Source organism: Stegodyphus dumicola, chromosome 11 (genome assembly GCF_044657685.1).
Source record: "Stegodyphus dumicola isolate Sdum_Otavi_A_Nest chromosome 11, ASM4465768v1".
Taxonomy (NCBI): Eukaryota; Metazoa; Arthropoda; class Arachnida; order Araneae; family Eresidae; genus Stegodyphus; species Stegodyphus dumicola.
The window spans coordinates 132,158,368-132,185,172 of NC_140778.1; the positions used below are offsets into that span (position 1 = coordinate 132,158,368).

General features: G+C 34.7%; 1 protein-coding gene and 2 non-coding genes across 3 annotated transcripts; all 3 read left to right on the forward strand.

Annotated features, from left to right (window-relative positions):
* Window positions 1–274: 274 nt before the first annotated feature.
* Window positions 275–26,008, forward strand: LOC146994385 (uncharacterized). Its single transcript, XM_085826358.1, has 3 exons — window positions 275–393; window positions 3,913–4,876; window positions 25,929–26,008. The coding sequence occupies exons 1-3, from the start codon at window positions 307–309 to the stop codon at window positions 26,006–26,008; spliced, it is 1,131 nt and encodes a 376-aa protein (XP_085682484.1). The 5' UTR covers window positions 275–306.
* On the forward strand, window positions 9,469–9,630 carry LOC118198504 (U1 spliceosomal RNA). Its single transcript, XR_004759781.1, has one exon. It is a non-coding gene; the product is annotated as a U1 spliceosomal RNA (small nuclear RNA).
* On the forward strand, window positions 21,660–21,820 carry LOC118198503 (U1 spliceosomal RNA). Its single transcript, XR_004759780.2, has one exon. It is a non-coding gene; the product is annotated as a U1 spliceosomal RNA (small nuclear RNA).
* Window positions 26,009–26,805: the final 797 nt, after the last annotated feature.

A 26,805-nucleotide genomic window follows, 5' to 3' on the forward strand; every position in this document is an offset into this window, starting at 1 on the left:
AAAACAAAACTGGGTTGGACGGTTATGGGTAGAGAAAATGATACTGTCAGGGATAATGCCCTAATAAGTCTTTCCTTACATGTAAATAATGCTTCTTTGAAATCTTTATGGGAGCTTGAAGTTTTGGGTATTTCCGACCCGACGGAAAATAGTAAAACGAAAAATCTTCATTGCGACTACGAGATTGATTTTCAGAATAAATTATCTATTCGACCCGATGGTAGATATGAATTACAATTACCCTGGAAATGCGAATCTACTAATTTATCAGATAATAAAAGCATTGCTTTGACACGTCATCAAAAAATGATTAAGAGGGCAAAAGAAAATAATTCTTTGAAGGAATATCAAGAAGTGTTTAGAGAGTGGGAAAATTTAAATATTATAGAAAAGGTTCCATATCCATATCCTAAGCCTATCTGATTGGTATTCGGCCCTAAGAAGGGCCTTTACCAATACATAGTTATCTTACCCTGATAAGGGCATCCTATTAAAAACTTATCCATCTAAAGATGGTAATCCTGGTAATAGCATAAGTGGATATGACCAAATTTCCAACAAAGCACTGAAAAACCTTCCATCCAAAACAATAGTTCTAATTACCAACATATTTAACGCCTGCCTGAGAAAAAATTACTTTCCTGATGCATGGAAACATGCCATCATTTTTGTACTGAAGAAAACCGGTAAAAACCCAGCTCAACCCTCAAGTTACAGACCTATTTCTCTGCTACCCACAATAGGCAAAGTTTTTGAGAAGTTAATCCTTTGGCGGCCTTTGGCGCCATCCTTTGGCGGTTGTAGATGAGAAAATTTAATTCGCAATGGCATAAAAAAGATGAAATGGCATAATTAGAGGTGGCTATGGCGTTTATGAAGACTTGAATTTGTAGAAGCAATTATGAAATGGCATATTTGGCATTGAATGGCATATAGGTGCGCTGCGGCAACCGTGCTTCCCTGATGGAAGTTCGTGGCTGAATGATGTGACTGGGCGGTCGTAGCCTTTTATAAGATGGGTAACATACACTGTGATTGGTCGAAAAACTTTTTACTATTCGGAAATATGATAATTAGTTGTCTCAACAGTAGAGTCCAAAGTTCAATAGTAAAAATAAGAAATCTTGATTAAATACGTAAAATAAAATAAGTAAAATAACTGAAGTAAATATATACAATATGTACAGTTACCAGTTTCCGTCGTGAAAGATATTTCGTGGTCTTTTGTACTTTTGAATTAGGGTATTATCGTAGTTATTAAGTTGTTGAATATTTTCGTTGGGATGACTATTGCAGCGGGAGAAGAAGTTATGGCTATGTTTAAGTATTTCACTATCTAATGGTTTGATGTTTAGGTCTCTATGAATTGCTGAGTTTCTTACGTACCAAGGGGCGTCGATTAAAATTCTGAGTAGTTTATTTTGCATTCTTTGTAGGGATTGTCGATTATTTCTTGAGGTGGCTGCCCAGGCCGGCGCAGCGTAGAGAAGAATTGGGCGGATAGCCTGCAGATAGATGATGCGTTTGGTGTTTAGATTTAGCGTTGAGTTTCTTCCGATTAAGGCATAAATAGCCATAAATGCCTGATAGGCTTTGTTCCGAATATTGATTACGAAAAGTTAGGCGGTAGTCGATGTAAACTCCAAGGTATTTAATAATATTGGTTCTAGGGATGTTTTGTCCTTCAATTTGGATATTTCCTATGTCTCTTCTGATGACCGTTCTTCTGAAATAAATAAGGGCTGATTTGGAGGTATTAATTTTGATTTTCCAGGCTCTGAAGTATTGGGCTATTGTATTTATACGTTCTTGAAGGTTTTTTCTGGCGTGATCCGGATTCCTAGATTTGCTAAGAAGTGCTAAGAAGTGTCGTCTGCGTAGCTTGCAATTATAGTTTTAGTGCATGGAGGGATGTCATTAATGTAGAGGTTGAAAAGTATTGGAGAGATGACCGATCCTTGAGCTACTCCTGCTTTAGAAATTCTAGTGGAAGAGAGGATATTGTTTATTCTAACTTGAAAGGAACGATTGCGTAGAAAATTTGAAAGAAGAATTATTAAGCTGGGTCGAAAGTTGTAGTTAATGAGTTTGATGAGTAGCCAATCGATCCATACCTTGTCGAAAGCTTTTTCAATATCGAGGAATATACCAGCTACGGTTTCATTTTTATTGAAACTTTCGCCGATATATTCCACAATGCGTCAGACTTGATGTGTGGTGGAGTATCCAGGTCTAAATCCGAATTGGTTGCTATTGATAATGTTGTTAGAAAAAACGTAGGATTTAATTCTTTCTACAATAATTTTCTCAAAAACTTTGCCTATTGTGGGTAGCAGAGAAATAGGTCTGTAACTTGAGGGTTGAGCTGGGTTTTTACCGGTTTTCTTCAGTACAAAAATGATGGCATGTTTCCATGCATCAGGAAAGTAATTTTTTCTCAGGCAGGCGTTAAATATGTTGGTAATTAGAACTATTGTTTTGGATGGAAGGTTTTTCAGTGCTTTGTTGGAAATTTGGTCATATCCAGTGGCTTTCTTGATATTGAGGTGCCTAATAATGGTTTGAACTTCTCTGGGACTGGTAGGAGGGTTGAAGTTCCTAGAGTTTTCTTGAATAAAGTTGTTGACATGATTAGAGATATTGCAGTCGTTGGGACAAGGGTAGAGATTGTTAGAAAACTGTTCTTCATAATTATTTGCAAAAATTTCAGCTATTTCTTCAGGTTTGTTGATTATTGCGTTATTAATTTTGATGGGTCCAATGCTATTGTTGTTGTGTTTTAGAGCTTTTGCGATGCGCCAGACTGAGTGATCGTCGTGGGAAAGGCTTTGCACAAAGCTTTTCCAGGCCTGGTCAGTGTATTCTTTGATAATTTTCTTTAATTCTTTATGGCATCTATTGAAATTTCTTCTATCATTAGGGTGTTGGGTGCTTTGTGCTATTTTCCTAAGTCTATTCTTTTCTCTGATTTTTTGCCTGATATGGAGAGGAAGGGTAATGGAGTCATCTTTTTTATGCATTTTTGAATTATTTATTGCCGTATGGATTTGATTATTGAGTTGAGTAATAGCCTCGTTGATTTCTGTGGTGTTACTGAGGTTAGGAGCAGCATTGACGTTCCTCTGCATAATGTATTTGAAATTGCTCCAATTAATTTTTGTTTTCAAAGGAGGTAGGCCATGTTTTAACCCATAAAGGGTAAAGTGAAGTGGCAAATGATCGGAGGAGAGATCATTTGCGACATAGACAAAAGGAGCTTGAGAGATTTTGCTTGTGATGATTATGTCTAAAACATCTGGTCTTCCACGTAGATTAGTGGGAATGTAGGTGGGTTCAGTAGGTGCATAAATATCGATATGGCTATCGAGAAGATAATTGTTGAGGATGATACCGTTAGCATTGGTGGTAGAGCTGTTCCAGTTCGGGTGTTTGCAGTTAAAATCGCCTGAGATAACAGTGGGATATCCTAAATTGATGATATTGTTGAGATCGGTGATATTGAGTAGGTTATTAGGTGGTTTGTAGACTGAAACAATTAAATAATCTGTGTTATTACTTTTCATAATACATCCGCAGGCTTCAAGGCTTTGGAGAGGTGGTAGAGTGGCTGGGTAGCAGTTTAAATATTTCTTTGTTGCAATGAGAGTACCTCCGCCTCTGTTATGAAGTCGGTCTGAACGAAAGACATCATAGTTGGGGAGTTTAATATTATCGGTTGCTTTAAGATGGGTTTCATTGAGGAGAAGAATATCTATGCTGTGCTGTATGAGGTAATTTTTAATTTCGAAAAGCTGCCTTTTTATGCCATTGCAATTGAATGAAACAAATTTAGCGTAATTGATGTGCCGATAGATTGGAGAGGTGCTATGTTGTGAATTATACATGGTGCAATTCAAAAACCTGTAGGAAAAGGTTCTGGAAAAGGAATTAAACAATAAATGCCACTTTTTACCACACAGACCGGTTATTAAGATGAATAGTGAAAGCACTAAGGTAAGACCCGTCTTTGATGCTTCATCTTGTGAAAATGGAAAACCATCTTTGAATCAGTGTTTATTGAAAGGACCTAATTTAATAGAATTAGTCCCTGATATTTTAGACAGAATGAGATTTTCTCCTATTGGTCTGAGTGCAGACATAGAGAAAGCATTCTTGCAGTTAGGAATTTCTCCGAAGGATAGAGATTACTTGCGATTTTTCTATCCAAGTGATGAGGGAGAAATAGTGTATAGGCACTGCAGAGTAGTTTTTGGGGTTTCCTGCAGCCCTTATCTTCTAGGTGCGTCTATTAAATATCTCTTGGATAATTGTTCATCTGACTTTTTAGATGTGGCTGACAAATTAAAAAATTCGTTCTATGTAGATAATTGTATTACGGGTGTTTACAATATTGAGGAACAAGAGGATTTAATTCAAAAGGCCAAAAGTCTTATGTCGAGAGGCAGATTTAATTTAAGGGGATGGGAGAGCAATGTTGCTTCCAAATATACTACAAAACATTCTGGGGACACACCTCTTTTAGGAATATTGTGGAATTTAGACAATGATACTTTAACGTGTAATATAAATGTAAATATGATAACTTGTGATACTAAGGTAACTAAGAGACTGATTCTGTCTATTGTACAATCAATTTTTGATCCAATTGGAATACTTGCACCAATAACTTTGCTTCCAAAACTTTTGTTACAAGAAACATGGAAGTTGAAATTTTCTTGGGACGAGGTATTGCCTCATGATTTTGTAAGTAAATTTTTTGTGTGGTTATCTGATATACTTTTGTTGAAAAATGTGGCAATACCCCGATTCATTGGAACCTTTGCAACAGTTGAATTGCATGTATTTTTCGATGCCGGCAAATATGCTTATGCAGGATGTATTTTCGCGAGAAGTGTTGATTCATGCAGTGTAAAAATTACTCTCTTAAGAGCAAAATCTAGAGTAGCTCCTATTAAGAATTTGACGATTCCTAGATTGGAATTAATGTCCTGTTGCATTGGATCCCGATTATTATATTCTGTTTGTAAAACTCTTAATGATTTTGATATAAATGTAACTTTGTGGTGTGATTCCACAGTCGCATTGTGGTGGATCAGAAATCCTGGTAATTGGTCAAAATTTGTAAGCAATCGTGTTAAAGAAATTACTAAGTTGACAAAACCTGAATCATGGAGGCACGTGCCTGGTAATATGAACCCAGCAGATGTGTTATCTCGAGGTTGCTCTGCTAAACAAATGATTAACTCGGAGTGGTTTAAGGGACCTCTCTGGCTAAGAGAAAGCCCTGAATTTTGGCCTACCAATATTGTTTGTCAGCCGAGCGAAGCTGACTTGGAAAAGAGGAAGGTAAAACTTATTAATGTTAACTTTTCAGAGGATACCACTCCTTGGTATGCAGAAAGAGTTTCTGATTACGAAAAAATGATTCGTGTAACCGGTTGGGTGTTACGTTTTATTTCTAACTGTAGGAAGAAGTCAAATTTGTGTAAAGAATCTAAACTAACTGTTGCTGAAATTATAAATTCCGAAAAAGTTTTGATTCGGTTGGTTCAAAGCTCAAATTTCCCTGACATTGGAGCTGTTAATCCACTTGATGTATTCATTGATAATGAAAAAATTATAGAATATTGGAACGCAAAGACAATTCTGAATTTTTAACACCAATTTTGTTACCGAGTAAATGTATCTTTACTACATTGTTAATTGAGTCAGTTCATAAGCAACATTGTCATGCTGGAACTCAAATGCTTCAATCTATTTTAAGAGAAAGATTCTGGGTACTAAAACAACGTAAAACTGTGCGTAATGTGTTAAAAGGGTGTGTAATATGTCAACCATATAAAGCGAAACTGATGTCTTGCGAAGTGACTCCTCTTCCTGAAGATCGCGTAGGAGATTATAGGGCTTTTGAAATTTTGGGAGTAGATTTAGCTGGCCCATTGTTTTTGAAAGACGGTAAGAAGGTTTGGATGGCACTCTTCACATGCGCTGTGTACAGGGCAATCCATCTAGAACTGGTGACTTCGTTATCAACAGAATGTTTTCTTTTGGCTTTAAGACGATTCATAGCCAGACGTGGCAGACCACGAACCATTTACTCTGACAATGGGACTAACTTCCGAAGAACGTATAACGAAATGTCTAAACTTAACTGGGACATAATAGAGAATGAGGCAAAAATAAAGAGAATAGTATGGAAATTCAATCCACCAACAGCCTCCTGGTGGGGAGGTTGGTGGGAACGGCTAGTTCGCATGGTTAAAGACCTTTTAAGACGTTCTTTGGGGAAATCTGTTTTAACTTATGAAGAACTGGAAACCTTAATTTGCGATTGTGAGTTGGTAATTAATTCTCGACCTTTAAGATATATTTCGGAGAACTCTGAAGATGCTATCCCTTTAACTCCGTCAATATTTTTAATTGAAAATTGTACTTCGAATGTAGCAGATATAGATAAAATTGACTCTCAGGATTTTTTGAGAAGAATTAAATACCGCACGAAACTTCTTAAAGATTTAAGGAACCGTTTCCGAAAAGAATATTTGGGGCAATTAATAATGAAACAACCACAAAATAAAGTAACCCGGTTGCCTAAAATTGGGGAGATAGTCTTAATAGGCGATGATTTCAAAAAACGTTTGTATTGGCCTTTGGGTAAAATTATAGAGAAAGTTCCTGGTCGGGATGGCAAAGTTCGAACAGTTAAACTAAAAACTCAGAATGGGATTTTCATAAGGCCGTTCAGCGTATTTATCCACTAGAGATACAAATAGATGAAAATTTAGTTGAAGAGCCTAACGTTAACGACGATAAGAAAAACGATCAGACTGACATAGAGCATATAAAACAGAAATTTACGTCGTCAGGACGGCTTGTTAAGAAGCCTAATGTACTAGATCTTTTTAATAGGATAACATATGTTTTTGAGTCGTTTGCCACTGACTCAAAAAGGGGGGGGGGAGGATGTTGCGTAATCTAGAAAATATTGTTAAGAATTTTATTATTACTATTTTTATTATTATTGTCTATTTTTCAAAAGTGTGTTTTTCTTTTATTATTGTGTGAAGTTGTAACTATATGTCTTTTCTTGTGTGGCAACAACGCTTCTGTAGTTCTTCAATTTGAATTTTTGGATGTGTGCCAAGTTTGATGGCGTAATGCTCTGGTGAGAGCGTCGATTGATTGTGTAGATGAAACATGTTGTTTCAGTACGTTATTTCTTTAAAATATGTAAAATAAATGTTTTGTTTTCTGAACTCGGATTATGCAAACGTTATTTAGTTTCAACAATCTCATCACTATACAACGTATCACATTTAATAATTAAAAAAAGTTATGTGATACAAACGCCATAAGTTTCAGTGGTTAAAGTAAACCAGATCGTCCCTACTCTTTTTTGCGGACATGTCGGTGACGCACGCCCCGCCCACTGGGTTAGTCTATTCAGTGTTAAGGTCCATGACTTTAACACTGAAACACATGGCGTTTGTATCCATGAACCTTATAAGAGATAGACAACCCAGTGGGCGGTGCGCGCGTCACCGACATGTCGGCAAGAAAGAGTAGGGACGATCTGGATTACTTTAACAATGAAACCTCATGGACTTATAAGGTTTTATAAGGTCCATGCATAAAGGCACATGACGTTATAATACCGGAGGAGTAACTTGCAGAGGAAAGAATCCTGAACTACAGAGGGAGGAGCCTAATGCATGGCAGGCGTAGAGAGAGGTCAGTCATGAGAAGTAGGCGTGACTACCAACCAGAGCAGGAAGGCAAAGTCCGGAGGGCGGTGCTATCTCCTGAGGCCCGAGCATACAAGAAATTAAGCGAAGTTAATATCAGGTTCATCATGCAGCAAAAGTAGGAGAAAATTACAAGTCCATTTTTATCATCTGCTCAACCGTTCCCACGGCAAGTAAAACATTAGCCTGTGACAATTCTATTTTCTTACATTTTTCCACATGTTCTAGGAACTTGAGTGCAATCATCTGTACGTTTTTATCCATCGCGAAATCCAATTTAGCGGGGTGGGATTCTGATGACATACTACTTTCTTTCTGGATTGGTTTTTCAGACAGCAGAAACAAATTCTCAGACTGCGGTTACCGCTCTGAATTCCTTTTCCTCTTGTCAGAGGCAACGCGAACTTTTGGTCGAAATTCGCATAACTTCGAAGTAGCAATATTCTCCTTTTTACAGTTCGCGCAAGTTGGCTTCACTACTTTGGTTAACTTGCAGGTGTAGGACAGGTGCCCCTGCCCACACTTGAGACATCTTGGCGAGTTGTTACAAAACATCTGTCTGTGTTCGTAATGCTGACATCTAAAGAAAATCATGTTGCTTAGATTACATCTGTATCTTCTAAACTCCACCCTAAGGTCCTGCAGCGTTTTCTTTTGCCATTCATCATCTGTAGATTTATCTGATATGAGAAACTGCTTTCTCTTCCTTTCAGCTTGAATTTGGTGAAATTCAATCACAATCGGATGCTTTTTGGGAAAGTCTTTCATGAAATCTTTATCACAGTATTGATCTAACGAATAGCTTTCCTTCTCCATAAGTGAAGAATAATGACTTCCAGTATCATTAAAAATTGTCCGAGTAATAATGTTTTTGTATTTTTCGTAAGATAAATGTTCATCATTGTCGAACATACGCACGCATATTAAGAAACTTGTTTATATACAAAAGCTGACAGATAAAACATATCAAAAGAATTTTAAAGCTTTAAAATTGTACATGATGTTGGTTTCTTTTTAAGAAATTTTTATTATGTATTTGTATTACATCTGTATTACATATAACTGATGGAAATGCTATGTATTATGCATAGCATTTCCATCAGTTATATGTTGCAAATATTTATTTAAATACAACCATAAAAAATTTCTTAAAAGGAAGAAAGAAACTTTGCAGTATGGCATGCAACAATATACCATTTATTTTTCGTCCATAGGTCACCAATTATGGCAAACAGTGATACTTTTTATTAAAATTAACTTTTTGTTATTAATCTGCTACGTTACAAATGTTGAAATGTGTGATGAAAAATTAGCGGTTGGCGAGCGCTACCTAGTGATAAATTTCGAAAATCCGACTTGAAACTTTGAACCAGAGTTTTGTCCTGTCTGACAGGCCTTGTGCATAAATTGGCCTTGCTGGTACTTTCTCTGCTTTTATTTCTTCCTTAACTACATCGATGGTTATATTTTCGGACAATCTGAGGCATTTGTCAAAATTGTACAAAACAATTGTTGAGACTTCCTATGATAATGAAGTAATGAGGATCTCTCAAGAAAAAGGACGAAGCTTGTAAAGAACTTTAGAAGAGAAAATAAGTGAATTAAAGTAGAATTAGAAAATTTAAATCAAAAATTTTATCCCAAAATATTACTTTTTCTTTTTACCAACCACTAATCTAATAATGAAAACATGGTAGCTAGTAGGTGAGCAACGAAAGACAGCATACTTACTTGGCGTCGGAGATGTCTTGATCATGAAGGAGGCTCTCCTGGTCGGAGGCTGTTCATTGCACTTGGGGCTGCTGACGACTGCCACTTCCACAAAATGTGGTTGGTTGGGGCGCGTAATTTTTGGTAGCTGGGACTGCGTTCGCGCTGATCCCGGTCATGAAAGAGAAGAGATGTGGTATCGTATATGCATTCCGAAATGTAAGAAACTACGAGAGAGTCGATTTTATTATTTTCATCGGGGCGTAAGGAGGGATATGAGCTCTTTTCCTAGGAGAGCAGAAAGTAACCCGTTCTCCATCGGCTAATATCTGAAAAATTTTCAATGTGTCGAACTAGAAGGCTCTTCTCGAAACAATCGATACAATACACTAGTCGGTATCCCATTTTTCGTGGAAGACAACGTTTACCCAACGAAATAGTTTATATTCGCATATGTGGAACGTGAATACACTTTTTTTTTTTCCTTTGCTGAAGATTACTTGAGGCATGATTTAAAGTTTTTAATAATAATCGTTTTTTTTTTCTTCTTTTTATGACAACTTATATGTGTTTAATGTATTTAGGGTGTAACTGATTTTAAACTGTTGATTAAAATTTTGTCATTTAAATGATGATTTTAATCACGTGATTAAAAAAAAATAGCATTTGACGAAACAAAAAGTTATACGCCCTCTGTCCCAAATTAGTTGCGACATTTGAATACTTTTGTATTGCTTATTGATACTGTTGATTTTATTATTTTGTTTGAACATTTTTCCGAAATTTCAGAGGTGCTATGTTATCAAGCAACAACATATACTAACTAAGCATTCCCTCCTTTTAAATCAATACAAAATTAGTTTCAAAAATCCAGTGTTTGGCCAGCGTTAAAACACGCACCATTTTGTATGGAGTGTTGCACCAGTAATGATCTTCGATAAATGATCTTTCTTATGTGTATGAAACAGTTTTCCTTAGAAAGTCCTCCATGAAAGCAACCCAACCATTAGGCAGACAGCCCTCGAGGGCAAAGAATCTCTAAAAAGAAGAAGTAAAGGTTCCCCGGGGAAAATGTGGCTCCGTCAGACCGAAGAGACACATTATGTATATCCCTGAAACTTACTTTAAAGGGGCAAACCATTCCAAAGCTATCCACCCTCCGTACCTCACTGCGCATGTGCGAAATAACATCAGGAGGCAAAAAAGCAGCAACATCAACATGCCGTCGGCCATGTTAGCAATCTTTTACCACGTTGTTCGAAAACGTTCTTTGTTGTTGTAGTCAGAGATACTTGGTTTTAGCTATGTGAAATTCTTTTAAAGGCCTTTTTAAATGTAATGCTGTAAGTGAAATGGTTTTGGCTATTGGGTGAAAACTTTGCTCTTGGTTTTCACAATGGTCATTCCAAATAATTGTCTAAACGTTTTCATGGTAATTTGTTTTTAAAGTTGTTGTCGGATAATTATAATGTATTTCAGTGTTTTCAATTTATTTAGGGGTGCCTTTAATTGTCTTTAAATATTTTTTTCTGTTTCAGTTAGTTATTGCAAATTTTGCGTTTAAAATTTCACTGTAAAATTTTAACTATGGATCCATAAAAATTTATTACGTTTTGTATGGCATGTGTTTTGCCCCTTTTTAAGTTTACAGAAGAAAAGAATTAAGAAATTTATTTCATTTAAATTTTGTCTTCGTACGGCTTGCTGTTTAAATTGAAAGTAAAAATTGGACAGGATTTCTATAATTCGCCCCAAAATTCCAACTAACATCCTTTTGCTCATAAAACTCCAGAAATGTATGAAAATAAAACATTTTGATTTATTTCAAAGTAAAAAATTTACTATCTCCTCGAACTGCGCTGTTTAAATTTCACCCTGCGCTGGTGTTTCACTGCATAGCCGTGCCTCTTCGATACAGCGGCGCAGAGGCGAAACAGGTTTACATTGCGTCTATGGAAGCTTTCATTCTTCTCCTTAGAGATTTGATGTACGTGTGAGTAACACGTGCATACGAAAATATCCCTAACATTAACTAGGAAAGCCGAAATCTTAGTTAAGATAGACATGTTACAATTAATAATCAAATTTAATAAGGAAAAGTAACAGTTGCCGGGTACATTATAACGGCTTAAGAAATTCAGAGCACAGTACGGATGCGAGTACACAAGTTCACATATCTCGGCGAAGCAGAGACGCACACATTTGTTGAAGTAGTTCCACTTGACTGCCGGGGAAAATTCTTCTCTTCCCGTCAGCCTGTAGGTTTGCCAAACGCGTTTACTGTTTCGCCAATTGGCGCTTTTCTGTACAGTTTTTAAGTCCGTATCGCCTGTTTGGCGCTGCCACTCCATACTCCCTCCGCAGTGTCAACGAAATGTGACATACCGATGCGGGGGTCGGATTAATCGTCCAGAACGGGTGATACAAATGTCCGAAGTTTTTTTCACACTCTTGGAAGCAACTTGAGAAGAGTCCATGGTTACAAAAGCGGGTTTCAGTCTATCTATGGAGATCGTTTGCTTAGTCCCTTTTATTTCGAGATCAAACGTTTTATCTCGTCTTTCTAGCACCTTAAATGGTCCATCATAAGGAGTTTGAAGTGGTTTTCTAACTCCGTCGTGTCGAAAAAACACATATGTGGACTTGTGAAGGCGTGGATGAATGAAACATGTTCGCTGGCCGTGGCTAGAAGTCGCGGTCGGGCGGACACTGGCAAAGTGAGATTTTAAATCCTCCACAAACTGTTTGGGGGACGCATCCGGAGGTGTCGGATTGAAAAATTCTCCTGGGAGATGGATAGTCTTTCCATACACCAGTTCAGAAGTGGTTGTTCCTATGTCCTCTTTGAGAGCGGCGCGGAAACCCATCAGCAGCGTTGGAAGGGCAGCCACCCAGTCACTGGTATCGTGCGCTTTTAAGGCAGCTTTCAAAGGACGGTGGAATTCCTCGATCAGTCCATTCGCCTGTGGGTGGTACGGAAACGTCCTGATCCTCTTGATTCCCAATAATTGGGAAAGGGCTCGAAATAAGCCGCTTTCAAACTGTCGCCCTTGGTCGGTAGTAATAACAGTCGGACAACCAAATCGAGTAATCCAGTGGTCATAGAAAGCCTGTGCGTGCTGTTATGTCTGGTATGGGTACTGCTTCGGGCCATCTAGTAAATCTATCTATCATAGTTAGACAGTAATAATTATTTTGAGAAGGAGGTAGGGGACCAACAAGGTCAAGGTGGACGTGATCAAACCTCTGTGATTGGTCTGGAAACTTCATTAACGGGGTTCTAGTATGCCTGCTTACTTTTGCTTTCTGGCACGGAATGCACTGCCGTGCCCATTTCGCGCAATCTTTGCGGATGGAAGACCAAACAAACCGTGAACATACTAACTTTGTTGATGCGCGAATGCCGGGATGAGACAATTTGTGCAAGGTGGCGAAAACTTTCTCACGGAATGCCGGAGGAATGTAAGGACGGGCGTTACCTGTTGACACATCGCAATATATCGGTAAGCTACAATTCGGTAAGGTAACTTTTTTGAGATGTAGAACTTTTGACTCTTTAAGCAATGTTTGTAATTCTGGGTCGATTTCTTGCATTTTAGCGATTTCCTCATAGTCGATAGGGTTAGGCATGCTTATTGCTTCTATACGCGAAAGTACGTCGGCAGCGATATTCTCCGAACCTTTTATATGGCGAATTTCAGTGGTGAATTGTGAGATAAAGTCTAACTGCCTAGCCTGACGAGGTGAACACTTATCCAAACGCTGTCGGAATGCATACGTGAGCGGTTTGTGATCGGTGATTAAAGAAAACTTCCGTGCTTCCAACATATGCTTAAAATGCCTAATAGCAGCATAAGCTGCCAATAGCTCTCGATCATACGCACTATAGTTCCTTTCCGCCTGCGAAAGCTTTCGTGAGAAAAATGCGAGAGGCTGTAAATTTCTATCAACTATTTGTGATAGCGTTCCACCGATCGCGAAGTCTGACGCATCAACCTGTAAAACCAACTGGGCATCTTTCTTCGGGTGTGCCAAAAGAACAGCATTAGCGATTAGCTGTTTGCACTATTGAAATTCACTCCGCGCTTCCTCAGACAAATTCAGGATTGTCTTATCATTTTTCTTAGCCCCTTTTAAATACGAAGTTAAATGTATTTGATTCTGGGCTACGTTGGGTAAAAATCGACGGTAAAAATTTAAAAATCCTAAAAATCTCTGCAAATCTTTTACCGTTTTAGGAAGTGGGTAGTTAAGTATCGGTTCCACTTTGTTCGTCAGAGGCTTGGTACCATCTTTATTATATGGCCTAAAAAAGATATTTCCGGAACGCCGAAAACACATTTCGAAGCGTTAATTGTCAATCCATATGAAGTTAATCTTTCAAAAACAGTACGTAGGTGAGATTTATGCTCATCTTCCGTATCACTAAATATCGAAATATCATCTAAGTAGACGTAGGCGAATTTTAGATCTCCAAGAATTTCGCTCATAAACCTTTGAAAGGTTTGAGCCGCTCCGCACAGTCCGAAATTTAAAAACGGAAATTCGAAAAGACCAAATGGGGTGCAAACTGCAGTTTTCGGTATATGATCTAGATGGACTGGTATATGATGATATGCCCGAACGATATCAATTTTTGAAAAAATTGTCTTTCCGCTAAGCGTATTATTAAAGTCTTGCAAATGCGGGATAGGGTATCTGTCGGGTTCGGTGCACGCGTTTAGTTTTCGGTAGTCTCCTACTGGCCGTATGTCGCCCGAACTTTTAGAAACTACATGAAGAGGTGATGACCATGCTGATTTTGATGGTCTACAAATACCTTGATCTATCATAAATTGAAATTCTTTTTTTTTACTGCTTCGTATAACTTAGTGCTTAACCTACGCGGTTTACTGTGCACAGGAGGACCGTTTGTTTCGATGTAATGAACCGTACTATGCTTTACTCTACCCGAATCGGATTTTAACTTCAGTACTTCCGGAAAGTCTTTCAAGATTCTGTGATATGGTGAATCACCAGATATTAACTTTACCGAAAAATAATTTTTAGAATCGGAAAGAGAACCAATACGAGTTAAATTCGTAGTATTATCGATAAGCCTACCTCGTTTTAAATCGATTAAAAGATCAAAATGCCTTAAAAAGTCGGCTCCTATTATAGGCACTGGTACATCGGCGATTAAAAACTTCCAAGAAAAGTTTCGTCTAAGTCCTAAATTCACAGTTAACAATTTTGTTCCATACGTAGAAATTCTGGAATTATTCGCGGCAAATAATTGAAGCGAATCAGGATGCATTTTCTTAAACTTAGAAGTCGGTGTAACACATGAAACATCCGAGCCCGAATCAATCAAAAAGTTTAAATTTAATCTGTTATCGTAAACATGTAAACGACATGAATGCGCGACTGCCGATGAATTTCGATCGACAGCCGCTACTACTAGTTTTCCTGGGCCGTAGTGTTCTGAGAAAAGGAACAAGGGGCTCGACATTTTCGTGCATTATTACCGAATCGCGAATGAAAATAACAATAATTGTTCACACGCTCTCGGGAATGCCCACGCGAAAAACTACGTGCTGTGTTATGTTGATCCCGGGGGAAACTATTCCTCGTTTTTCCGCGGGAGAGTCGCTCGACTTGTTTACTTAGGGCAGAGGTTTCACTCCTTAAGGCCTTAAGCTCCTCGAGGGGGCACCAGAATCGTTAGGGTTTCTGGGGGAACTCGCCGAAGCTGCCTGGACCGCGAACACGCTGTTGTTCGTTGGCGTGCGCACTTCAGCTATCTTATCAGCCATTTTTGCTAAATTGTCTAAGGATTCCGAACTTATTGATAAAATGGCATGCACCTCAGAAGGTAATCTTTGCAGCCATAATGATTTTAAAAATTCGTTAGTTATACAGTTTCCACCTAATTCTCTCATTTTTCTCAATAAGTGAGATGGTTTGTCGTCCCCTAAATGCAATTCAGAAATAAGTCTGCGTATTTGCTCGCTTTCCGAATCTGAGAATTCTACTTACTATTAACCTAGCTTTAAGGGCATCATATTTAGCCGTCGCTGGGGGATTAAATAAAATATCTGATACTGCGGAAAGAGTTTCAGGGTCTATCGAAGAAACCACGTGGTTGTATTTTGTACTATCGCTACTAATCTTCGCTAAAGCAAAGTTACTTTCAGCTTGAATAAACCAAAGTTTAACATTTTTTTTTCCATAAAGGGGGAATTTTAACTGCCACGTGTGAGATTTGTGGCTCCTGAACCGCCATATTCGATTCCTCGTTGGTTTGGCCTTCCGATCCTGGCATGGTTGCCAATTATAAATATATCGTAAATCGTAAACTTAATGATTTGCACTATACCTTATCAAAACAGTATCAATTTAGAATAAAATAATGAAGACATTCAATATCTCAATAAAAGTGTGAGTACAAATATTACCCAAAGATCAATTTTAAACAATCAATAATTAAATTAAAACTATAATTTTAGAGCAAAACATATCACAAAAACATAATTAAGACCAATGACAGATAATTAAAAAAAATTTTGACCACATACCTGTAAATCCTCCTTAAGTGTGATAAACCACGTGTAATCCGTACGATAAAATGAGGAGGAAATAAATAGGGTGGAGCCTTTATCAGTCATAAGGAAGAGCATTGGCATCAAAATAAGGCATATTTTTAGTTTTTTTAACAAAGATTGAGACAGATAGTCATTAGGGATCGAAACAGAAGGAGCGAGGGACAGGGTCACCAATGATGTACGTGTGAGTAACACGTGCATACGAAAATATCCCTAACATTAACTAGTAAAGCCGAAATCTTAGTTAAGATAGACATGTTACAATTAATAATCAAATTTAATAAGGAAAAGTAACAGTTGCCGGGTACATTATAACGGCTTAAGAAATTCAGAGCACAGTACAGATGCGAGTACACAAGTTCACATATCTCGGCGAAGCAGAGACGCACACATTTGTTGAAGTAGTTCCACTTGACTGCCGGGGAAAATTCTTCTCTTCCCGTCAGCCTGTAGGTTTGCCAAACGGGTTTACTGTTTCGCCAATTGGCGCTTTTTTGTACAGTTTTTAAGTCCGTATCGCCTGTTTGGCGCTGCCGCTGCAGATTCTTTGTCGAGGCTTTGACTTAATCCCGTAAAAATGATCTTTTAATAAACTAATGGTAGAATCCTTAGAAAATGGGGCGTGGCTTAAGAGCGTGCGGACCCTGCAAATTTGGTCTGAAAAAATTGTCCCAAATAAGTACTATATTTGTGGAAGGTAAAAACTGAGAATGAAAATACCAAGTTGTGATAATTTTAAAATAAAACAATTTTAATTTATGTTTAATTTTAGTGGTATCAGTCTACTAAACTGCATCAAAAGTTATTTATGACTCCATCTACTTGAAATGTAGCAATTAATTTGGAACAAAATTTTCGACCGAAATGTAGCAACTAGTTTGGAACGGAGGGAGTGTAATTTAATATTACATTGCCTCCTTATTTTTTAAGGAATTTCGTGATCACGTGATTCGTGAAAGCTATTATATTAAAAAATTGCTGTTTTCAAATAGGCTTTTATAGTAATAATATTATTATGATATTTATTGAATATTTTATCAAATCATGTTCGGATTTCGGAGAATAATTAAATAGAAAAACCATTCAAATGACAAGCCAAATCTTCTTTCCAAGAATTTTGAATATAAATATACTAAATTCAATTAAAAATAATTTTAATGTATTTTAAAAGTCTAAAATGAGGTTGAATATTCTGAAGGACTTTCATTCCTTGTAAAATTACCTTTATTTTCATTGATATCACTTCATTATTTCAGAAGTCATTATTTTCGTGATTTCATTTCACTGAAAAAAAATCAGACTTAAGTCAATAAAAAAACCTAAATTGAAAAAAAAAAAAAAAAAAAAAAAAAAAAAAAAAAAATAGCACTCTGATTACAGACACAGTTCTGATTTTAATGGCTAAATGTCTTAGAGAATAATAATCAGTTTCTTTTATACGTTCTTAATTAAAAATAGAAATTCATTAAATTATGGAATTAATTTTTTCTGTAAATAAATAACATTAAATTTATTATAAATGATTGCATTTATTTTTATCCAACTATACATTTTCTAGTAATTAGCAAGTTATTTTTCAAATAAGTGTTCCTTCCACGAAGACAGTTAAGCAAGAAGTTTTTATCAAGTATTTCAGTGTAGTTTTTTGGCACTATTTTTTTTTAAATCTTTAAAAATAAATAAATAAATAAAAAAAAAAAAAAAAAAATCAGTAGTGTTATTCCGTGTTATTCTTGGCTAATTTAGCTGTGTTTTGAAAATATGCTTCTGAGATTTTTCTTTTCATTACTTTATCACTATTTATCTTTATTTTTACTATCTTAAACTGTGTATGATTGTTAGTTTACTAGTTTAATTAATTTTGTTTGAATCATCATTATAACAGCCTTTCTACTTCAGACTAGAATGAAAATATTTCCCATTTACTCATATCAATGTAGGGCTGATGTATACTCAAAATGTGCTGAAAATCGTTTTTTGATACTTTGATAAGATTGTTATTAAAATCAATGTGTGTCTAGGTTTGACAACTTATATTAAACAAAAAATGCTGTTTTAACAAATAAAAAAACAATATACAATCAAAGCCCTCATAACTGGGTATATTTAACCATGCACAAAAATTTATTTATTTTTTTATTTTACTTAAAAGTAAAAGGAGATAATATGAAAAAATAATTAAATAAAAAGTGAAAACAGAAAAAGACTTGCAAATTGTCAAGAGATAATGTACGCAGTCATTCTTTGAGGAGTGAATTGAAATATTGCTTTATGTGTACTTGTGCAATGAGCAGTATCAGACTGCCCAATAAATAAATATTAAAATACACCCTAGAATAACATCTCTCTTTTAGGGCAAATTCCTTTGGAACATTCTCCATGTAGATCCCTAATGCAGTCCTCCATGCACATCCCTAATGTAGTGATCTTTTGAAGAATACTTCCCAAATAAGATTATCTGTTCTTTAAGACAGATTTCTTGGAAAATCCTACCCACGTGCCATCTCCCTTATGCAATAATCTCTGTGATGGACCATTTCACTTGAAAAGATATCCCTTTTTCAAACAGAAATTGCCTTAAAAACCCCACTGATGACAGTAATTTTTTTAAGCATTATTTAAAAAAATATCTCTCCTTTCTAATTATAATAAATAATGAGATAATTCATTAATGAATAGTTAATCATATGATAATTTTGCATTCATAAAGACTTTTTAATAATATAATAATGAACTATAATTTTTTTTTTTTTTTTTTTTTTTTTTTTTTTTTTTTTTTTTTTTTTTTTTTAAAATTACTGATGTACTGTTGTTTAAATATAATTTTAAACTGTGGTTTACTGGTTTTTCAGAACAAATAATTATTTTCAAATTATCACTGATTTAGTGTTTTAAATGTAGTGATTTAAACTATGTTTTAAAAGATTTGTAAGTCTTAAGATTGCAATCTGTTACTTCACTGCATCTTGATCCTTCTGAACTTTAAATAGATAAATGGGGATTTGTAAACGTAAATTGTCTATTTGTTCTAAATCACAAACAGAAAAACTGCCTAATACAGTGAAATACTTTTCACGCATGTTTAAGACAAAATATTGTATACGAAACAATACAACTGGCCCGACAAACTACTATGTATTTTCATGTATTTTTTTTTTTTTTCTTTTGACACAAAACAAAAATCGCTTAACACGAAAAGAGTTCCCTTCTGGGAATGAACAAAATACGGAAGTGTTTTCAAAACACTTGAAAATTTTGTATTAAATTAATTTCTTCTGGATGTTTTTGTTTCATTGATTTTTTAATAAATACATGCATATATACATGTCTATGTAAATAAAATGTACTCTAATAAACATAATTTTTTTGAATATACTTTTTTCTTTTTCTTTTTTTGCAATAATTTTTAACACAAAAAATTATTTCAGTCCCCTCAGTTTCGAGTTAAACGATTTTCACTGTACTGGAGTTAGATCACGCTGTTTGGCATGACCATGTACTCTTCGTGATTTACAATGGCTTTACAAATCTCTTATTTACTTACTAGAGGCTTACTTATTTGCTTTGGGGGAAGAGTTTCTAACATTAAAATATTTCCGTTAGCTGACTTTCCGATTAGTTGAATGCTGCATAGTCCAGCTTTTAGTATATTAAAGCTTTGTCTGTATTTTTTTAACCAAGTGATGCAGCAAATAAATTCACATGAAGCCCATTTTTTTTAATTGCTTCTATTAATTTTTAAAATTTGTATAGAGTTGTTGCTCTGATGAAAATTTGTTCAGCTTCAAAAGAAAATACCTGAGAAATATTTCAGTATCAGGAAAAGGACTGATGTCAACAATAATAATAAACATTAATATGATTTCGATGGGACACATGCGCTATTAGCGCCCTATAACAAACGAACAAAAGATGATTACCCTATTTTAACATACAAGTCAATAAGGCTATAATCTCATTGTATCTTCTAGTACACTGTATCCTTCATTCTTAAAATTCAGCTAAACAGCATTTTAAATTATAATATTGCTTTCTTCGTTTCCGTATTTTTATATGAGTGAAAACTATGGTATAAATAGGAAAGGATCAAAATACCCAAATATATATGAAAATTTAACTAAAATTGAGAAAAAGTATTTATAAAGATAATAACATTGTTACAGAATTTATTCCAAAAACGGATCTCAACATTTAGGAATTTTGCATTAAATGAATGAGCAATATGAGCTGCAGCAAATATGATGTTGGCAGGGTGAAAAATATTTCTTAATATGTGCAATACTTTGAATGCAAGCATACGAGTGACTCTCATTAAAGCAATAAATAACTGTAGCAGTCAGGAAAGATGGGAGGTAGGACATTTTACGCCTATGTTGTAACACTAGCATGTTATGCACTTTCATTATTAGTAAAATAAATGAAATTTTTTCGAAAAAATTCTTGCTTTGTTCGTCGTGGTACATATAAAAGTACGATTTCATCCATTAATTAAGAATATTAACACCTAAGAATTATTTTCAATTTACTTCGAATAAACAAAAAACTAGAGTAAATGAAGAATTTACTCATATAAAAACTATAAGTTACATTATTATATGAAGAAATTACACTGATTACTTATGTTATAAATGTCAAATTTAGCTTTTCATAAAGGATTAATATATTAAAATTTGCATGAACAAGTAGTGTAGGGCAGCAAAAGTAAAAAAATATAATTACTGAGTTCCCTTTCATTGCCCATAAAAAATTAATTCCGGCGTAATAACGATTTAAGTTCACGAATCCTTAAAATCATATTCAATCCATGGATAGTTAAAAAAGAAAGGTATAACAATTTTATAAATTACAAGAAAATAAGCGATAATTTACTATAACTTCAAAGCAGTTTCATCTTGAGAATTAGTTCTTATGGTTAAGCAAAAAAAATCTAAGTTAAGAATTCTGCGATCCACAATTCTTAACTTAGATTTTCATTCATAGCAACATGGGAGTATATAGAGAGACCTTTCATATAAGGTCCATGTTAAATCACGCGCAACATGGCGCTGACATGCGCAGAGAGCATCCTTTTCTGGGATATCCTATTCCTATAGTCCAAACGATTCTTTTCTGGGATATTCTGACAAAAATTAGTGTTCTGCTCTTGAATAATAGTTCAATGAGCGCTAGAAATTCATCGAACTGAAGAGGAGTCATGCGAAAGTAATTAAAAGAAATTTCGTTTCGTTCAAGCGTATTTCTTCAATTAAATTATTTGCATCTCCTTAACTGCAGTCATCTCTCACATATTAGTATAAATCACTGCATTCTGCTTCTCTTACATAAAGCAAGAAATAAAATAAGTTTTAATCGAGCAAAAATTAAATCCATTTTAATTAAAAATTGTAATCGTAAAAAGGAATACTACACAAAAATTTTACGTTTCGCTCCCCCAAGTTTCCCGTCATGAAGCGCCATCTAGTGCGAGCATATGAGAAAGTGTTTTATTACGCTTTGCGCTTGTCACCCCAACGAACCAGTGTAAACGAAACTTTAAATATGTGAGGCTACTTTTCTTAACTACCACCAGTATTTTTATAAAAATAATAATAGAATGAAATTTTCCGAAGTTGAGTCCCGCATACTTACCTGGCACTGGGGACGCCTTGATCATCAAGGAGGCTCCCCCCAGCAGAGGCCTCTCATTGCACTTCGAGGGGTTGACGTTCGCCACATCCGCAAATTGCGGTTGCTTGGGGTGCATAATTTTTGGTAGCGGGGACTGCGTTCGCGCTGTCCCTAATAAAATGAAAATTAGTTTCTTCTATATAACAATGTATGTTATTCAATGAGTGACGAAATTTTAATCCTATTCCTACTGCCCTGATTTTATACAAATTGGGTTCTGAAAATTTTGTATTTGTTCTTTTCTCGTTCAAAGAGAAAATTCATATCTTTAAAGTCTGTTTTGATTGTTGATTTAATGTTATTCATCAGGGAAGTAGTAGTACTTTTAGTTAAGAATAGAAGGGAAATGCTGATATGATTAAATAGTATTTTTATTTAATGGCAAACTTCCATTACTTAAACAGCTATCTGAAGCCGAAATTTTTATATAATTGTGCATTAATTTGAAAATTATGTTTAAAAACTAAAGATTTTTATATTTTTATCGTATCTTTATTTTTCTATTAACAATATCTGAGTGATTATTAGTTTTGATTTAGCAGTGATATTTAGAGCGCAGTGTAACAACAATTCAACTAACGTGTATCTGAATTTTTGCATGATAAAATTATAACGAATAGAGATAACGTGCATCTGAACTTTTTGATTTTGCATATTGTATATTTTACTACTGCCACATATTTCCCAGTTAGTACTTTCATTAAAGTGATTATACGAATTAGAAAAATTTAGCCACGCCTCTCTTGGATACGAGAACATATTCAACAGAATAACTAGTACTAAAATGGAAGAAATCCCATAAGATTTCTTTGTATTGAATAAAAATGAAAGAAAGAAAAAAAAAAAAAAATTGTAAGCTTTTATTACTTTAACAGCACAGTAAAGCCAAGATTGTTATAAAACTATACATTAACTTAAAACTTATGCTTAAAAATTGTACAAATTTTTGGTTTATTTTGCATGATTTTTCAATTAACCATACCTGTGTGATATACATTTTGTTTAGTTTTTATTTAGCAGTGACACTTAAAGAGCACAGTGCAACAAAATTTCAGCAATCGACTACTGATAATAGATATCTGAGTTTTTTATTCCGCCAATGTGGCATTTTGTATATTTTACTATTGCACTCACAGCTAAAACTTTCATTAAGTGACCAAAAATTAGAGAAATTTAGCTATGCCTGTCTTGGATACGAGAACAACTCCGAAAGAATAACCAATACTAAACATTACTTTCACAAGCTTTGTTTGTATTGAATGAAATTGAAATTCTAGCATTTCTTTAAATGAACTTGTTAAACAGCTAAGTAGAATGTATTAGTCATGCAAAAACTGAAAAAATAACTGGGAATATTTCCGCAATTAAACTTTTAATTTACTGTACCGAATCTTCTGAAGTTAGCTTTGAAAACTCGCGTCATAGATTTTTTTCAACTTTTCCCACCAAACTTTCAACTAGGAAACATTTGCATTATTTTAAAATCACGATTCCATGCTCCAAACAATTCATAAATTGCTGGAATGTTCCGAAAGGTACGGTTTAACCAAGGAGGTTAGAATAGAAGGAGGGAAGGTTCAACTCAAACGGTGAAGCTTGGCGGCCATGTTACTGTTATCACTGTGACTTGTGCAAAGAAGTCTGTAATAGTAAGATTTTTTTCCCCTTTTCTTTTTGAAGCATGTCAGCTTATATTGCATATGGATGCACAAATAGATTTTCAAAAATATTCCTGAGATTACTGTTCACTCGTAAGTATTGATTTTCTTTTTTTTTGTGTGTGTGTGTAATTTCATAAATATGTTAAAAAATATCACAATGTCATGTTGTTTTCTTTCCAGATGTGAAAAAAAACTTAATAATAATCAAAACATGTTAAATACATTTTAATGTTTTTGCTTACAGCTGGTATCTTCGTTCCTTAACATACAATGATATGTGCTAGTAATTAAACTGTATGATTTGAACGCTTAGGTAAATAGTTTTATAATTTTCATGAAAAGTAAGAAATCAATTGTTACTATTTTTATGAATTGTAAAAGTGTTAAGTAAAGCAACGCTTTCTTTATGCATTAATTATTATTCATTTTTAAATTTTGTGAACTGTTACGAATATAATTTGTGCATTTGATCGAGATAAACTGTTCAGTTGTTAAAATGTTTTTGCATAAGCTTACAAATTTCTGGGCAGTATTGCGATAAACGTAAGTACACAATTGAACATGTGAAAAGATATATCCAAAAATTTATATAGGTACATTTCTGTAATTCAGCTTAATTCAAGGTAATTTCATTGAAATTTATAAATATGAAACGAGCATTAACTGAAATCATTGAATTCACATAAATGTGGTTTATTTTATTAATATTTATTGGCTTGTTGATATAAGGTTGTTGGTTGTGAAAAAAAGCTATTTAAAACATTCATTTAAAAAAAAGCAACATGTTACCATTTTTTAGATAATTATCTGCTATTAATTTCAGGTAAAAATTATTCTAAGTGATTCCTTAATAAATTGTAATAATATTGCGAATAAATCAGAAATATCACTTCTTAAAGAAACAATTGGAAAGTATACCCAACAAGTTGATAATAAAACCTATACAAATTCTTGAAGTTATGCAGAAACATCATTTAGATTTCGAACTATTTCTTAATGATTTTCTCTACTTAGTAAATTACGGATATCATCTTTATAACTTTAAAACAAAAAACTAACAATAGCGAAGCATTTCATTATAAATTTAAGATATTTTTACTGGAAAATCCCTGCATTTAACAGCTGAGAAACACGTACGTTTCACTACCGTATGGCAAATGTTTTGAAGTTACAAACATGGACGCCGCTTGTTCCGTGGAGCTTCATTCCCCGATAGTGGAAGAAACTGCGAACCCACCCTCCTTCTATTCTAACCTCCTTGGGTTTAACTGGACTCCGCCCATTTAGATAATACGAAGGTATGTGCTGCCATCTAGTAATTAATAAATTGTGGAACTGTAGCTTAAGGTCAAATACCTTGAAAAAAATTATTTTTATTTCATTAAATGAAAAATTCATATCAAACGTACTTAATGAATGAAACAGATTTCATCATATTTTAAGCACGGAAATCAAAGAAAATTAACACAATATCATTTATGCATTAACTATAGAAGATTATCTATTAATATGGTTTCCTATACTTGACACTATTTTACACTTCAGACAAAAAGGTACATGACACCTCAAAGAATTTTACTTGTAATTTTCTTGTTTTGGATAATACAGATTGCCCATTGTAAGCAGAATCAACGATAGATACATTTTTAGAGGTATTCGAAAATTTTTGTGTTCCTTAAACCGATGTACCTTCAAGAAAATTTTCTGAGAAACTTCCCAGTTTTTAAGTAGTTTTGAATGATGCTTATGTTTGCGCAATATCTAATGTAATGAAATGCTATGCAAAAGGAGTGCAAAAATTGCAGTTATCGCTTTATTTAAGGGAAGATAGAACAAGTTTTATTGCATAGTAGGTACGCATTCATGGTTGAAAGAAACACCATACGTTTAATAAGGCATACAGGAAAAATTAAACATAAATAACTTTTATTAAAATAACTAACGTAGTTTACCGATATATATAACTGAAAGTGCATAACAAGAAATAACCGTCCCCTGTCGATATTAAGAAATATCACCCCAGGCTAACACAAAGTTCTCAAATACCAGCACTCCTGTTACTTTAGAAAAAGTACATTTCCATTTCACTGGAGCAAGCGATAAAGTCCAAAAAATGATGAATGAATTGGCATGAATTGAAGTATCAATGAGTATATAGTCCTGGGGATGTTGACTCAGAAGTTATTTACCCTGCGGGGTACGTCTTAGTGTGAAATAAATCCACTTTATTCAAAGTGGAAAGTTTCTGGTGTAAACATCGTCGCTTGGGTGTCGCCATCTATTGGAGTGTCAGGAAGTAACAAGAAGTAAAATTCAGACTTAGTTTTCCTCTTCTGCGAAGTCAAGAGCAATCTTCACTGCTAAGAAAGCGATAGAAAGTTTTTCTGTACTGGATTTAGCAGATTTGATATTAACTGCAACATCGTTCATATCTTGAATGAATTTGAAAACTTTATGATTTGATAAAACTTGGGATATTGGATTATCATTATCTACTGGGATCTTCTGTTGTTTAAAGACGGCGCTGAATAGGATGTTCCTTTGAATTTCTTTAATTTCAGTTTCAGATTTAGATGCGAGTGCTGGGAAATCTTTAAGATTTGGAATTTCTTGGGTATTCTCTGCAGGTTTAGGAGTTTGAAAACGCTTTTTACAAATCGGGCAACCACGGTATGATGATACGTGTTCTCCACGGCAAAAATAGCAGATGGATTTTTCTTCACGTTTTAAAGAGCATGTATTAGATCGGTGATTCTGGGAACATTTACAGCATATTTCTTTTTTATAGCAATTCGCCTGTGAATGTCCATAGCTCTGACACTTGAAGCATAGAATTGGTCTTTTAGTTTTAGTCCCAAAAATGATACAACCGACACCAAATGATATATGCCGGCCATGGAGGTAATTAAGGAAGGAGTGGCCAAATCGGCACTAAAAGTGAATCACTGCTCCGAAGCTTCGGTCACCAGATGGGGTGTTTTTTGTTTACATCAAAAGCTTGCTTCACAGCGCTCTGATCATGGACTTTACAAAAAATAGACCAACGCAAACGTTTTTTCTCCCACATAGACCTTATAAGAGAGAGACAAACCCAGTGGGCGGGCCGCGCGTCAACGACATGTCCGCAAGAAAGAGTATGGACGATCTGGTTTACTTTAACACTGAAACCTATGGCGTTTGTATCACATAACTGTTTTTAGTTATTAAATGTGATACGTTGTATAGTGATGAGATTACGAAAGTCACAGTTTTTTTTTCAAATAGGATTTAACGTATGTTATTAAAGCACTTTTTACTGCATTTCGCGCATTTTTTTCACGCGTAATTCTTCTACAAACATCTTTACTTTGGTAAAACGGTAAAATCTCTAATTAATTATTACAAAATTTATGAACTTAATTTTGCGTAAAAATAAAGTAAAATTAAATAAGATTGATA

What these genes read in the sequence shown, in the direction of transcription:
- LOC146994385 (XM_085826358.1), top strand. Translation starts at nt 307, where the DNA reads ATGATTAAGAGGGCAAAAGAAAATAATTCTTTGAAGGAATATCAAGAA. An exon ending in ATTTAAATATTATAGAAAAG is followed by an intron (nt 394 to 3,912) that starts GTTCCATATCCA and finishes CTGTAGGAAAAG; the next exon opens with GTTCTGGAAAAGGAATTAAA. An exon ending in CAAATATGCTTATGCAGGAT is followed by an intron (nt 4,877 to 25,928) that starts GTATTTTCGCGA and finishes CTTTAATTTCAG; the next exon opens with TTTCAGATTTAGATGCGAGT.